This window comes from Peromyscus californicus, unplaced genomic scaffold (genome assembly GCF_007827085.1).
Source record: "Peromyscus californicus insignis strain IS unplaced genomic scaffold, ASM782708v3 Scaffold_3__1_contigs__length_106647218, whole genome shotgun sequence".
NCBI classification, from domain to species: domain Eukaryota; kingdom Metazoa; phylum Chordata; class Mammalia; order Rodentia; family Cricetidae; genus Peromyscus; species Peromyscus californicus.
In genome coordinates this window covers 35,986,206-36,001,019 of record NW_026294551.1, presented here as the reverse complement: position 1 = coordinate 36,001,019, position 14,814 = coordinate 35,986,206, and the positions used below count along the sequence as shown (strand labels likewise).

The 14,814-nt window shown below is 39.3% G+C and overlaps 1 protein-coding gene across 2 annotated transcripts in view; it reads right to left on the bottom strand.

The window, feature by feature from the left end:
* The window catches only part of Cltc (clathrin heavy chain), a 64,108-nt gene that overhangs the window by 36,916 nt on the left and 12,378 nt on the right, over nucleotides 1-14,814 (bottom strand). For both annotated transcript variants that reach the window (XM_052758871.1, XM_052758872.1), the window contains exons 2-4: nucleotides 5,606-5,813; nucleotides 2,002-2,270; nucleotides 1,318-1,479 (exon numbers count right to left, since the gene is read on the bottom strand). In XM_052758871.1, coding sequence (XP_052614831.1) covers nucleotides 1,318-1,479; nucleotides 2,002-2,270; nucleotides 5,606-5,813 — 639 coding nt within the window. The remainder of the gene's footprint in view (nucleotides 1-1,317; nucleotides 1,480-2,001; nucleotides 2,271-5,605; nucleotides 5,814-14,814) is intronic.

The following is a 14,814-nucleotide window of genomic DNA, read 5'->3' as shown; positions in this document are numbered from 1 at the left end:
ATGGCTCAGCCAGTAAAAGCAATTATGGACTAGGCCTGACCACCTACCTAAGTTCAATCCCTGGAAGCCATGTAAACAAGCCAGATGCATCTGTAACTCCTGTCCTCTTAGGACCACATGAAAGGTAAAAACAGGGGAATCACTTGAGCCTCCTAAGTGCTAGGATTCAGATCACTGCAAGTTCTTTATTCTTGAAAACTACTAACTAGGGTGACATGGGGTGGAGAAGTATAAAACAAAGATGAAGATAGGGTTTTCCGACTCAGGGACACAGAGGACAGTAGTCTACAAGTTCTAGTAGCAAGTAGAGCCACTCTTCCATTTTAGAAGCAGCAAACAGTTGTTTTCCATGTCTCTCTCTCAGAGCTAGGATGCAAGCTGTGTGACTTTGCCTATACTGGACTTCAAAGAGGGAGCTCAGGACATCAGGTTATTTTAAGACTGAGGGAGAGTCTACTCTGGCAGTGAAAATAGCAGCAAACTGAGTCACCAGGCATCCAGCAGTGCAGGCGCAACAAAAGCAGTTCAGAGATCTGCAGCATGATTTCTGGCTGAAACCCTGGCTACTACCCATTTTTGCTCATTTCTCATTCCCCACATTTAGTGATACAGCTGTCCTAGCTACTGCCAGGTATCCAGTATCCTGTCAATAAATTTTTTATACTCTAATCAACCAGACCTTGTTTCTGCTGTCCTCAACTACGAATTCTAATACACAAAGTGCTTCAATCTGTCTAGGTAATTTCAATGTACAGCTAGGGATGAGACTCTCCAACTTAAGCTGCTGTCCATTCCATCGACATCAAGTTACCTAGGGGATTTAAAAAGGACAGCGCTTAACGACATCAGACCTCATCTTGGGCAATACTTAATGAATCAGACTTTAGACATGTACTGCACACACAAATGGGTATTTCTGCAACTCTAATCAGTCTATGCAGAATAAAGTAAAAGACATCAACAAAAAAGCCTTTGATAAGAAGGCAACTAAAATAAAGAATACAAAGAGCTCAAAGCTGGGCACAATGGTATAAAGAGCTACAATCCCAGCACTCAGAGCCTGAGGCAAGAAGACCAACTTCAAAGTCAGCCTAGATTATATAACAAGACACTGTTAAAGGAAGATCCAGATGGCAGAATAGTAAATAATATTAAAAGAATACTCTCATTTTACAAGTATTACTATACATACCATGTCAGTCACCACAAATCTGAATATTATGAAATTAATAAGGAACAAAGATGACTATTTTGAACTTAGATCACAAAGAAGAGCAAAACAGAATCAATAAAATAATTACCACAGACAAAACTTACCTTCCCGCCTGCCTGACCCCGGACAGCGAAACAAAATAACGTTGATTCTTCTGCATTTCCTTCCATCTTAAATTGTGCAAAGCTAGCTGCATGTCCTTCAATAGGCTGAGATACTTTCCTATCTACAGAATAGAGCTGCATAGCTCCAACCACACGATTTTGCTACAAAGGATCAAAAAAATAAAAAAGAAATAAGCAAACAAATAAATAAACTTCAGAGGTCCAATGACCCAGTAGATCTCAGATTCAATTACTGAAATAGTTATAATACTTTGCCATTTTTCAGCTGTACTTGTATTGAATCTCTCAATGTAGAGTTCATACATCTTAAAGTTTAACTCCAAACATTATCTTATTAAAGCTTAATGTGAATGTATAAAACATGCCTCACCTAATTATCTCTTTATACCATCTTAATACAATATAGAAGTATTCATTTTGTAGCATACTGACTCCATAATAAATTCTAAATCAATCTCTACTTAATCTGCAAGGATTAAAAACAACTTGTAAGAGTACTGAAATTTTGTCAGGTTAAAGGTTTAAGCCAATAATCATTATTTTTAAAAGGGAAAAGTCTTTCAATCAGTCAAATTCAACAATATTGGGATTAAAGACCTAACTAAAGTGTGTGTCAAAATACTTCCTTAGACAACTTTTTTATCAAAAACTAAAACATGTTACCTGTGCAGATATGCCAGTCAGAAGCAACCACTTCTGCTTTGCATCTGTACGGTAATTGATAATCTGGCATCCTGCGAGGCTAGAATGACGATCAAACATTTTCACTGGCTGAGACTCTCCTTCCATACTCCAATGGTAAACTGCATTATCCGTAACAAGAGCAACCGTGTTCAAAGAGATCCATTTCCAGAAGGTGACATCATCAGTCATGGTATGGGCCTTCATTTTACTTTTCATTTCAATGTTAAATATCTGAAGAGTTTTTGCAGCTAAATACAGAATTAAAGAATAATGAAAAAAGCAAAGTTCAAAATGAATTAATACCTACCTAGACTAGCCTTTAACTTCCCAATAATGTAGTTCTATCTTGAGACTAATAACGAACTACAGGAGTCACACTGCTGGAGCTACAGCCACTGAGGAGCTAAGAGCTGAGATGAAGCAAACCAATCTACACCTTAAGCAAGACTCTTACCTCTTATGGACATGTCTGCAACACTATAAACACGTGATTTCTACAGGATTCTACATCCCAAATGAAAATGAGACTAAGGAACAGCTTTCTTACTGATAGAAAACAATGCTGTAACTTTCATCACATAGTTAGTTCACACATAAACTAAGGTAGCTGCATATACGTAAGACAAAGCAAATCTAATAGAAACACAAGGAGGAAATATCTACTTTTTAAAATGCAGTCATCTCTCATCCAACTCAATTTTGTGGAAACTGCGTTTTGAAAAGAAGTTGTACTTCAACTTTGCCAAGTCACCACAGTGCATGCTACATTTAACTGTCTAAGATACAAAGGGAAAGAAGAGTGCTGGAGAGAGGAAAGGGAGGCAGGGAGGAGGGTGGTTTCAGATGCTGTTAATATATACACTGGAGTGAGAACAAGTTCAAGCTTCATCCAGTTAAGACAGCAAGCACTTAGTAAAAGGAGGAGGGTAAAATGTGCTTCGAATGTTCAAAGTCCAGAGTCAGATGCAAGGGCTTATACTTGTCATTTGAAACCGGTCACAGTTGGAAAGGTGATGTCATTGAAATCAACAGTGGTCCAAGCCCACAGCTATCACTAAGCTATGAAGATTAGTCCTCAGAGACTGAGGATAACTCCATTCCTGAGCCACAGAGAATCTGGCTCCTAAAGGACAAAAGTTGTCAAAGTGGGAGGGTGACAGGGTAGGCAGGAGACAGACAAAGCCTAAGAGCTTTGTACCACAACCCGTCTTACTACGTAACAAAGCCTTCTTCTATAAGGCAAAGTATAGGACTCCCATCCCACACAGCTTATAAACCACAACCAGACTTTCAAGAAATTGTGAAAGTTATAGTCCTGTTTATAAGAAGAACGCATGAAGTTTAAACTGGCTTCAGAGGGAAACAGAATTTTATAAGGATTTGCCTTCCTTTGCTGCATCCGCCAACCTCCAGATAACTAGACTTTTATTGTTTTATATCAAAGGACTGGAGAATGTGTAAGTTTAAGGGTCTGGGGAAGGGAACAAGGGATAACAGCCATGATATAGACCAATAGACACAAAGTATAGCATACTATTTTACAAAGCTATAAAAATTTCTCAATTATTCTTTTTATAGAACAGGACAATGACTAACACAATCTAATTTAAGGTAACTCACCATCTGCACACATAAGAAAGCATTAAGAAATGTGATAAGATAACAGTAACATTAAAAATAGAAAAAAATTGGTAAAATTTAGTTGCTGCCCTTTAAAAAGAAGTGTGACGGATGCTAAGCACTTGAATTCAAATTATTTAAGGATTATTTAAGGAAGCTAAAGGACATTTAAAATGTAGTATACTTTTAGACAGGAGTAAAATGTATGCTGTCATAAAACATCTGGTTCCTGAAGATGAGATCAACTCTTGCCTGAGACAAATTCTGATGATTTGTTGACTATGCTATTCTTAGCTCCCAACCTGCCCACCATTTATTTACCAGACAGTACGAGAGGTTAAAAATTGACACTCCAAAATGTTCCAAAACCTGGACTATGAAACGAGGAAGTTTGGGGTATCTAATTTTCGACCTTCACATTAGTGATACTCAAGAATAAAATCTATGCAAAGATTCCCAAATTCAGGACTATGAGATGCTCAGCAGGGCATTTGCTGCCAAGTCATTCCTAGGATCCATATGGTAGAAGGAGAACAGACTTCCTCAAGTTGCCCTCTGACCTTTAAATGTATACCCTCACACATAAACACACAAAATAAACAAATAAAATGCTATAAAAAGAATCTTAAAAACTCCCCAAAGCCAAAAAACTCTCAATACTTCTAGACCCAAGCATTTCTAATAAGTGTTATTCAACATGTATTATCAGAGATTAAATGGGCTGGATATGGTGGTGCATGCCGATTCCAGTTCTAGGGAGGTAGAGGCAGGTGGGTCTTTGTGAGTTTGAAACCAGTCTTTACATAGCAAGTTCCAGGACAGCCAAGTCTACTGTCAAAGAGACCTATCTCACCAAAACCAAACAGAAAACAACCAAAACAAGGCCCCAAACAGAGTTTAAATGACGTGAAGGAAAGACTGGTTAAAAGTTCAACACCTCTAAAAACTCATCCACACTTCTATAAATTACTGGAACTAAATTCTTTTTCTTATTATCAAGAAAAACAAGGGCTGGGATCTAATAGCTCAGTGATAACCATCCGCACACCTGCCAAGTGCATGTGAAGCCTTGGGTTCAGTCCCTAACTACAGCAGAAAGGAAATGGAGGCAGCTTTAAATGCCATTTCAAGGGTCCAGCAGTTTGGCACTTAGCCTTCTTAGTAACTTCTATTCTTCTATTACCTTAATTCCAAAGTTCAAAGGAAAAGAAAACAGGTTCTCAGATAATACGAGATTGTTTAACTCTATTTAAATTGATAGGCAGTATAGTTCCCCATGGAAACAAGTTAGTCTGGCTGGGCCTGGTTGCCTCTACCTATCATCCCAGCTACTCAGACTTAGGCAAGAGGTTCAAAGTCAGCCTGGGAAACAGAGCACTCAGCTAAAAATAAGTAAGCAAATAAATAAATCAGTAGACAGATAACTATATAACTAAAATAAAATAAAACCGTGCAGTCTGAATAAATGCAAACATCCTTGACTCAAAGCTTAGTATTCACTCATTCTCCTTCTCTTCCTACCCTCTCTACCCAGTATCAATTCAAGCCATTTTTAGAGCTTGATGAATGTAAGGTAAAAGAAGCCTAAAGGATAAAAAGGCAGAGAATGAAGAAGCTAATTATCACAATAAACTCTGAAATGTTTAAGTTCTGATATTAAGCTATGACTTATTACAGAATATTACTTTCATTCCCCTATACAGAAATGCTTTTAGCTGTTTTATCATATCAAATATCAATGTATTTATCCTAAAACTTACATTTATTCCAAGTACATCTATTCTAAGACATTTCACAGAAACATTCCATGTAAAAGCCATGAACACTAACTCAAGTTTAGGATTAATCTCAACTTTACAGATTTAATTAAACTTATTCAACATACTAAAAGAGCACACCAATAACTGTATTTGCATAAAATACACATAAGAATTTCAAGAAAACATCCATAATCTTTTTATACCTTTCAGTGCAATCACTTTGCTGGCAGGATTCATGATGGCACTGTCTGCTGAGATTGGTCTTCGAATTGGATTGCTCGGATCATTCATATCAATGATTACCACCTGGGCCTGTTCTCCTACTTTTTCTCTAATGCAGATGAATTTGTCTGACTCCATAGTCAGAGTACTGAAGCCAATGTTTGCTGGGTTGATACCCAGGTTCTGGAGCTAAAAAAAAATACACATCATGTTACCAAATGTGCAAGAAAATCTGGCATTCCTATATTGTCATCAGTATAATGCTAATTTAACCATCAATGCTGGCCAACAGTGACAACAATGGGAAGGTAATGGATTTTCTTCATTGTCTAAGAACTGTGACATTCAACTGCCGCAGTTTAACTTCACATTACAACTACAGAGGTTAGAGATGAAGTTAAAGGAAAGAACAGCTTCTGAGTGCTAGTGTTGATGGTTGAAGGGATTGATAACCATTACGTTTCTTGGTGAACTGTAAATCTTTGTTTGCACTATTGGACTTACCCTCTCTTACCACCCCCCCACTAACTTAGCACTTAATTATCCTCCTGCACTAGGCTTCAGGGATCTATAGTTTAAGGTACAATATTATTTTAAAAAGGAGAAAAAGATTTAAAATGTCAGAGTTTTCAATCTGAAGAAACATGGGCTAGCACAAGCAGACAAAGCTATGCTGTGCAAAGAGTCAGAAGAGACTATATAGGAGTGGTGTGTCAGATGCCTCCATATAAGCAGTTCCTTCAATAAGCCAGTCTAGAGAATTCTCTCCAGGAGCATGTGCTAATGCACAGGGGTGTGCAAATGTCTAAGGGAGCTACAAGTACTTAAAATAGCAAGGCGAGTATAGCCTAGGGAAAGCCTGAGCAGGGAATAAAGATTATACAGAGAAGCAAGAAAGAATCGCTTGTGCGACAAGCTAAATTTACCTTCTAAGAATCCTAAACTTACAATATAGGTAGAAAGAGCTACTTAAGAATTTTAACAGCTGGACATGGTAGTACATGCCTGTAATCCAAGCAAAAGCAAGAGGAGAGCTGAGTTTGAGGCTAGCGTGATCTACAGAGAAAGTTTCAGGACAATCAGGGCTACAGAAAGAAACTCTGTCTTGAAAACCCACAACAAAAATAAGGGACTTTTTGCTCCATATAAATGGCAGATACTACAGTATTTGTTCAGTAAACAACGGCTCTACAGAGGGTACATCTCTGAAAGCAACCAAGTGTGTGAGTACAGAAGTTACCTGTGACGACTAGAAAGGACCTCTAACAGGTCACTAATTCTCTGGGTGATTAAATCCTTCTAAAAGAGACTGCCTGAGGGGCTGGCTCTGTGAGCTCAGGCCGGAGCATTCCCCATCCCCCTTCCCCTCTATGGTAGTAAATTCTCATGGTGGAAATTGAGAACAAGCCCTTGTCCTCCAGCTGTTTAGTTCCCCTTCACTGCGCTGGCCCAGCAATGTCAGCTGTATTTTATGGAATTCTTTTGTCAAACTCTTGTGCTACAAATAAACAGGCCAGGATCTGAACAAGGTCCAGAATGAGCTGAAGAGCTTTCTTTTCCTTTCACTTCCCTATAATTCCTCAAATACTATAGGTATAACCAGTTATAAAATGCAGTTATAATGTAGACACAGCACCAGAGGGCAAAGAGCCAAGCATCTATCTAACCATTAATACACACACAGCATTTTATAACGTAGAACATTAACCAATTTTATAAGCTCAAGATACGTTCCAATGCCAGGCAAATTCATAAGCTATAAAACAGGTAATTTAGAATGAATGTGGTTATAGTAAAACACTATGAATTGATTTTACTACTTCTTCCTTTTTTTGTTTTTGTTTTTGTTTGTTTTTTGTTTTGTTTTTTTTTTCAAGACAAACAGGGTTTCTCTGTGTAGCTTTGCGCTTTTCCTGGATCTCACTCTGTAGACCAGGCAGGCATTGAACGCACAGAGATCCGCCTGCCTCTGCCTCCTGTGTGCTGGGATTAAAGGCGTGTGCCGGCATTATCTGGCTGATTTTTACTTTGGACATTAACCTACTTAAGGGGGTGGGGGAGGTTCGAGACAGGGTTTCTCTGTGTATGTAGCTCTGGCTCTCCTAGAAATCAGAGATCCGCCTGCCTCTGCCTCCCAAGTGCTGGGATTAAAGGCTTGCACACTTCTACTTTTAACTTCAGAACTGGAGAAAGATGAATGGAAGTTGTCCTGAACGTACAAACAGACCATAACTGGGATTCAGAGAGGAAGTCTTTTCCTTGGATAAACTAAGTAAGACCAAGTTATCCACCTAGTTCCTGAGAAGGAATACATATCTGTTTTTCAGAATAGAGAGCCATTAGACTCCCAAGAGATTCATGTGGATGATTTCCTTCTCAATAGTTGGAGAAAGGGTTCCAGTGGCTCCAAGTTTACCTAGCTCTATAAACACAGCACCCTAGCTTCTGAATTACTCCGTGAGAATCCTAGGACTCTCTCTACCAAGTCTTCACCTACTGCACTTCTGAATTTCAGGTATTACTGTTTAATTTCTTTAGTATCTGAAAAATGCAGACATATAAAACAACAACAAGCCGGGCGGTGGTGGCGCACGCCTTTAATCCCAGCACTCGGGAGGCAGAGCCAGGCGGATCTCTGTGAGTTCGAGGCCAGCCTAGGCTACCAAGTGAGTTCCAGGAAAGGTGCAAAGCTACACAGAGAAACCCTGTCTCGAAAAACCAAAAAAAAAAAAAAAAAAAAAAACAACAACAACAACAAAAAATGTAAGTATCAGGACACAGTGACTGATAACCTGCAATGCCAGCACACAGGGAGAGGGTAAGCAGGACTGTCAAGAGTTTAAGACCAGCCTGGACTACATACAAGATGCTGGAGGGATGGCTCTGCATTAAGAGAACTGGTTGTTTTTCCAGAGGACCTGGGTTTGATTCACAGCACCCACATTAGCTCACAACCCTCTGTCAACCACAGTTCCAGTGGATCCGATGCCTCTGTTGGTATGAGAAATCCACATGGTGCATAGACATACATGCAGGCCAACATCCATACACATAACACTTTTTCCTATTAAAAAAAAATGATGCCAGGCGGAGGTGGCATAGGCCTTTAATCCCAGTACTCAGGAGGCAAAGGCAAGTGGGTCTCTGTGAGTTCAAAGGCCAGCCTGGTGTACAAAGTGAGTTCCAGGGCAACCAGGGCTATATAGAGAAAGAAACCCTGTTTTGAAAAAAATCCAAAAAATATATGTCAGACATTACTAATTGTACTCAGAAAAGGACTCCTTTCCTATCCTTCAATTTCAAAGGCAACTCCAAGACAAGTATAAGACAAGAAGCCACTATTAGAAAAGACAGTAAAGCTAAAGAGCTGGAGGCTTGGTAATTCCCTTTAGAAATCCAAGTACTTGTCTCAAAAAAAAAAAAAAAGAAAGAAAGTAATGTGTAGTCAGTTTGCGAATAACATCCCTGAGAGTACTTTGGCATGGAGTATTCGGAGCTCAGTGAGGATAATCCAAGGGGTTAATCAAAGAGCACAAGTAAGGGCATTTTTATAAGAAAAGAGGAACACCGCTAATGGGAAATCCATTATAAAACAAGAATGAGGCACATAACTCACTATTTTAAGGCTAATGGTGAAAGGACTGGATAACACTCCAAGTGGCTGGCTGGGTTTGGTAGCTTCTACCTGTGATCCTACTTACTGAGGAAGCCGAGGCAAAAGGATCATTAAGCATAAGGCCAACTTGGGCTATATCACAAGACTTACCTCGGGAAGAAAAAAAAGAGACCTAGACAGAAAGATAAAGAGCGAGAACAAGAGAGCAAGCATGGAAGAGTGAGTATAAGAGACAGCATGAGAGAGAGCTTTGTGTGTGTGGAGGCAGGTGGACTAAATTGAAATGAAAACATTTAAATATGTTTAAAAACACACTTAAATTATAGCCATTTGTATAACTAAACAAGAAGCTCCTCTTTCCTAGAAAGTCTTTCCTGGATATTAACAAAAGACAGAAACCTCAGGATCCTACTAGGGAGCAGGAAGGTGCACTTGCCTCCACCTCTGTAAATAAGGTTGGCAAATTCTTTTCCCTTCCTGGTATTACCTGAGGCAAATGCCAAGATTAAGCACCAATTCTGCTCATATTTTCCTATAATATAAGCAAAACAGAAAAATACCATAACAGTAGTGAATAGGGTCAGCCACCATTAACTGTAATGTATCCTTAGAATAAGAACACATAAAAGATTACCATACTAGATAACTATGTTTAATAATATTTGTACAAATAAAATCTTTCAAAATGTAGCAATATTGCTGAATTTTTTGTTTTCAAAACAGCCAGAAAATATTCTTAAGTCAATTATAAAAGGTGTGATGGTATATGGTCTATGCCAGAGACACTGATGAATTCAGAAGGCACAAGTCTACAAACCTGCATCCATTTTCAGAAGATGCACAGCAATACCCTAATTGTAACCAGGTAGTCTTAACTGACAAAACACTGCCATTGAAGCTAAATATAGTCTACACTGAGATATGCTTGTCTGCCGTTAGTTTTTGTTGTCAACCTGAAACCACCTTGAGTCACCTGAAAAGAGGGAAGCTCTATGAGGAATTACCCAGAGCAGGTTAGCCTGTGGAGGATCATCTGCACTGTTAATTGACCCTGTCTGTGTCTGGCACCATTCCCTAGGCATGGCACCCTGAATTGTTGGGAACAAAAGAAGCTAGATGAGTAGAACCAAGTAGTATCTATATGGTCCTTTCTCTGTGGCTGTGGCTGTGGATGTGATGTGAATTGCTATTTAAGTTCCTGTCTCGGTTTCCCCTCGGTGATGGACTATAACTTGGAATTGTAAGCCCATAAGCCCTTTCCTCCCACAAACTGCTTCCAGTCAGGGTATATCAATCACAGCAACAGAAATGAAAAGCTTAGAAATGTCAATTATGAAGGTTTTTTTTTAAACTTCAAAGAGCTTTTATTTAACTGTTCTGGAATCTATAGAAAATGAATTTGGATTCACATGCATATAATACAGCATTCAAATGGTTAAAAAAAAAAAGGTTCATTACAGTCCTGTGAAGCTACTCACCCCATTAGTCTCTCATTCAAGCAATTAGAGATATTTTTCCATAATACAATTAAGAATACAATTCCATTCTCATTTTTTCAAACAAAAATTAATAGTACAACGAACAAAAACATATTATTATCGACTTCTTCCTGAGAAACACATGATTTTTGTAACCCCTAATTTGGTTTCCAGGTTAGACTTTGGTTTGCAAAGTGGCATTACTTTAGGACCCAAGTTTGAACTTAGCTTACAAAAGAAACAGATATACTGGTTATCAACCAACTCAAAACTTCTGAGTACTCTGGAATCCCCCAGTTATAAACAATATGTAAACCTTCCCTTTATGCATGAGCCAGATGTGGTGGTACACACCTTTACCCAGCACTGAGGAGGCAAAGACAGATGGATCTCTGAGAGGCCAGCCTGGTCTACAGAGCAAATTCCAGGATAGCCAGGGCTACACAGAGAAACCCTGTCTTGGAGAAGGGGGAAAAAAAAAGCATCTCTTTGCTTCAATTTAGATCAAATGGGGGAGAGGGGGGCATTTCAGTCTAAGACTCTGTAGTAGAAAGATAATAATTCAAATTTTCCATACTCTATAGAGCAGACATTTCCTTAATTCAAGACAATTACAGTAAATTTTATGATAATCAAGTAGCACCTAAAATTAACTGCTTTCTAGGTTCCTCATAAAGAGCCCAAATCCTAGTTTTTCCACTAAAACAATCATTCACAAGTTAGTATCTGTGCACTGTTCCTTCATTTCAAACATTTGGAACAACAGTATTTTCAGAGTTGTGAGGACTTCATGTTCCACAACGCCCAGCACCATCAGGCCCTCAGGAGACAAACCAGTAACTGTATACAACCCAGAGGACTGTGGGCCCAGCTCATGTCAACTGTCTTTCACTGCACTTCACTATCTGCGTTGTTCAGCTGTCCATAGGTGTGGGTGTGAATCTCATTTCACCACACTGATAACAGCTAATAGGCTCTTGGAATCTTCCTCAAGACCCTGACATTTTCTCTCCCCCCCCCCCCCCCCCCCCCCCCCCCCCCGTTTTTAAAACAATCTTACTATGTACCCCTAGTTGTACTACAATATATTGTATACTCCAGGTTGGCCTTGAATGGACAGCGAGGGACATTGATCCTTCTACTTCCTGAGAGCAGATAGATGCCAAGCATGGGTTCCCAAGTCTTTTTTTCTTTCTTTTTGAGAAGGAAACTATACTTTTGATTCTGCTATTTTGCTTATTAAATTTCAAAGAACACAATCTTCAAAGCCTTGCCACATATTCCTGCTAAGTAACCCTATTTAACTTTTCAATAGCATACAGAACAGCATTGCTAAAGTCTTCTATCAGCCGGGCGGTGGTGGCGCACGCCTTTAATCCCAGCACTTGGGAGGCAGAGCCAGGAGGATCTCTGTGAGTTCGAGGCCAGCCTGGGCTACCAAGTGAGTTCCAGGAAAGGCGCAAAGCAAAGCTACACAGAGAAACCCTGTCTCGAAAAAACCAAAAAAAAAAAAAAGCCTTCTATCAAAACTAATAAATGTCTCCAATACCTGTGCTGGAAGTGGAAGCTAGCAAAGCTAATGTCATTCAAGTAGACAATTACAGTACGTTTCACAATTGGATTATGAAGTTCAAGTGGCATCTAAAATTAATTGCTGGAATCCTCATAAAGAACCCAAATGTCTGGTTATAGCCCTAGTTTTTCCACTAAAATAACCATGGACAAGTTAATATCTCTGTATTGTTTCTTCTCAAACATTTGAAATGACAGTACCTATTCTGAGTTGTGAGGATTTAATGTGAAATGCTAAAACTAACATGAGGTTAGTTTCAAAGTTTCTTTCATCCCTAAAACACTCAAGACTAAGAAGGGTAAGTGGAAAGTAGCGACTCCATTTTTCTTGCTCATAGACAAGAGTTGACTGAAGCCACCTGGTCCAAAGCCTAGCTGCTAAAAAACAATCATTGCTAGTTTTCCTGATCTGCCCATGCCCCACAATTACAGGCTACCTTAGAAAATTGAACTTAAGCCTCCACAAATAAAACAGCTTCTTTAAAAATCTACCATTGAGCTTTTTTTTTTCCCCTTATGTGTGTGAATGTTTTGCTTGCATGTATGTCTGTGCCCCAAGTACATGCCTGGTACCCGTGGAAATCAGAAGAGGGCAAGGGCATCAGATACCCTGGAACTGGAGCTATGGACGGTTGTGAGCTACCATGTGGGTGCTGGGAACTGAACCCAACTCCTCTGCAAGAGCAACAAGTGCTCGTAACTGCTGAGTCATCTCTCCACCCACCTCAATCACTGATCTTTAACATGCCTTTCTAAAATTAGTCTAGAACCTTCTTACACAGAGACCCCTAAATAAATCTTCAAGATAATTTTAGATGAAAAGATAAAAGTTAACATTAAAAAACAAAACAAAAAAAACCTGTTAAGGAGGAAGAGCTGAGGTGGCTCAGTGATTAGGAGTACTGGCTGTTCTTCTAGAGTACATGGGTTCAATTCCCAGTACCTACATGGTAGCTCACATCATACATAACTCCAGTTCCAGGGGATCCAACATCCTCTCCTGGTCTCCAGTAGGCACCAGAGGAGCAACTAATGCTCAGTCCTGTGTGAAGGCACAATACCCATGCACATTAAAGGGAGGGGACTATCATGTCTGAATTTCTTTTCTTTTCTTTTTAAATGATTTTTTTATTTTTATTTTGTGTGCATTGGTGTTTTGCCTACATTTATGTCCGTATGAGGGTGTCAGATCCCCTGGAATTGGAGTTACAGACATTTGTAAGTTGTCATGTTGGTCCCCTGGAAGAGTAGCTAATGTTCTCAATTGCTGAGCCATCTCTCTAGCCCCTATTTCTTAATTTCTTACAGAAGAAAGCTAACTAAAAAGTGGCAAAAAGGCTGGGGGTTGGTGGTGGCGCATGCCTTTAATCCCAGCACTCGGGAGGCAGAGCCAGGCAGATCTCTGTGAGTTCGAGGCCAGCCTGATCTACAGAGAGAGATCCAGGACAGGCACCAAAACTACACAGAGAAACCCTGTCTCAAAACAAAGGACCACATAAACCAAACATACACAATATATACATGCAAAACAAAATGCCAGCAGAAAGCACACAACCAAATAAACTACTGTCAAATAGAAAAAGACAATTCCCCCACTAATATAAGGGCTCAATCTCTGACATCACTTGCAACTGTATCTGTGCCTATTGAATAGCAGGTTTGCTCTGCTTCATCCATCCAGCAGTCCTTACATCTGATCAGACAGGAAGAAATTAATCACAAATCATCTTCTGTACAAGTAAGTACACCCAAGCAAGATGCATCCCACTAAATGCCTAGTAAACTTGGAGCAGAGCTCCTTAGCAGCTACATCAGCTGAAAACTAAAATACATGAAAGCTTGTGTTTCTGACAGCATTACTTAGGACTTATGTTTCACAATTAGTGCTTGGCACCACACTTTTCAGATCCTTCTTCCTTATTTCATTTGAACAGTGACAACGTCAGCAAGTATGCATGAGCTACTTCATTTCAGACAAAGCTACGTTCTCAATGCTCTATGTACACTTCTGTTACTCTTTTAGCATGGAAGGACTTACTAAGCAGAGCCACCAATTTAAAAGGTCAAAAGTTTTAGATACCTATAGCTATTCTATAGTCATTATTCCACCAATACTTCCCCAGTACAGATATTTTTAAGTATGGGTTTCGATATTTGGTTAACTTCCTACCTAATCTAAGTATTTCATTTAGCCTAATTTCTTCTGCAAACACCAAGCATCCTCTACCTTCCACTACTACTAAACACACAGAAAAAATGCTGAGCTGTTACTTCGCTGGGACCTTCCTGGAAACTAGAAAGAATGCAAAAACTGCAGTTGCTGTAGTCTGCAGGAAATAAAGAATGCTGAGAATGCAGCATTCCTTGGTTTATTCCATCAACAGGATACCAGCCATTGTTTTTGTTGGCTCCACAAATTTCAAGCAACAAACAAAACACTTTTAACCTTTGCTGATCCCACATTTAAAACATATAGGTTTATTTCTACTCTGGGTGAGTCTTTGAAGGAACCACTATTTCTTGG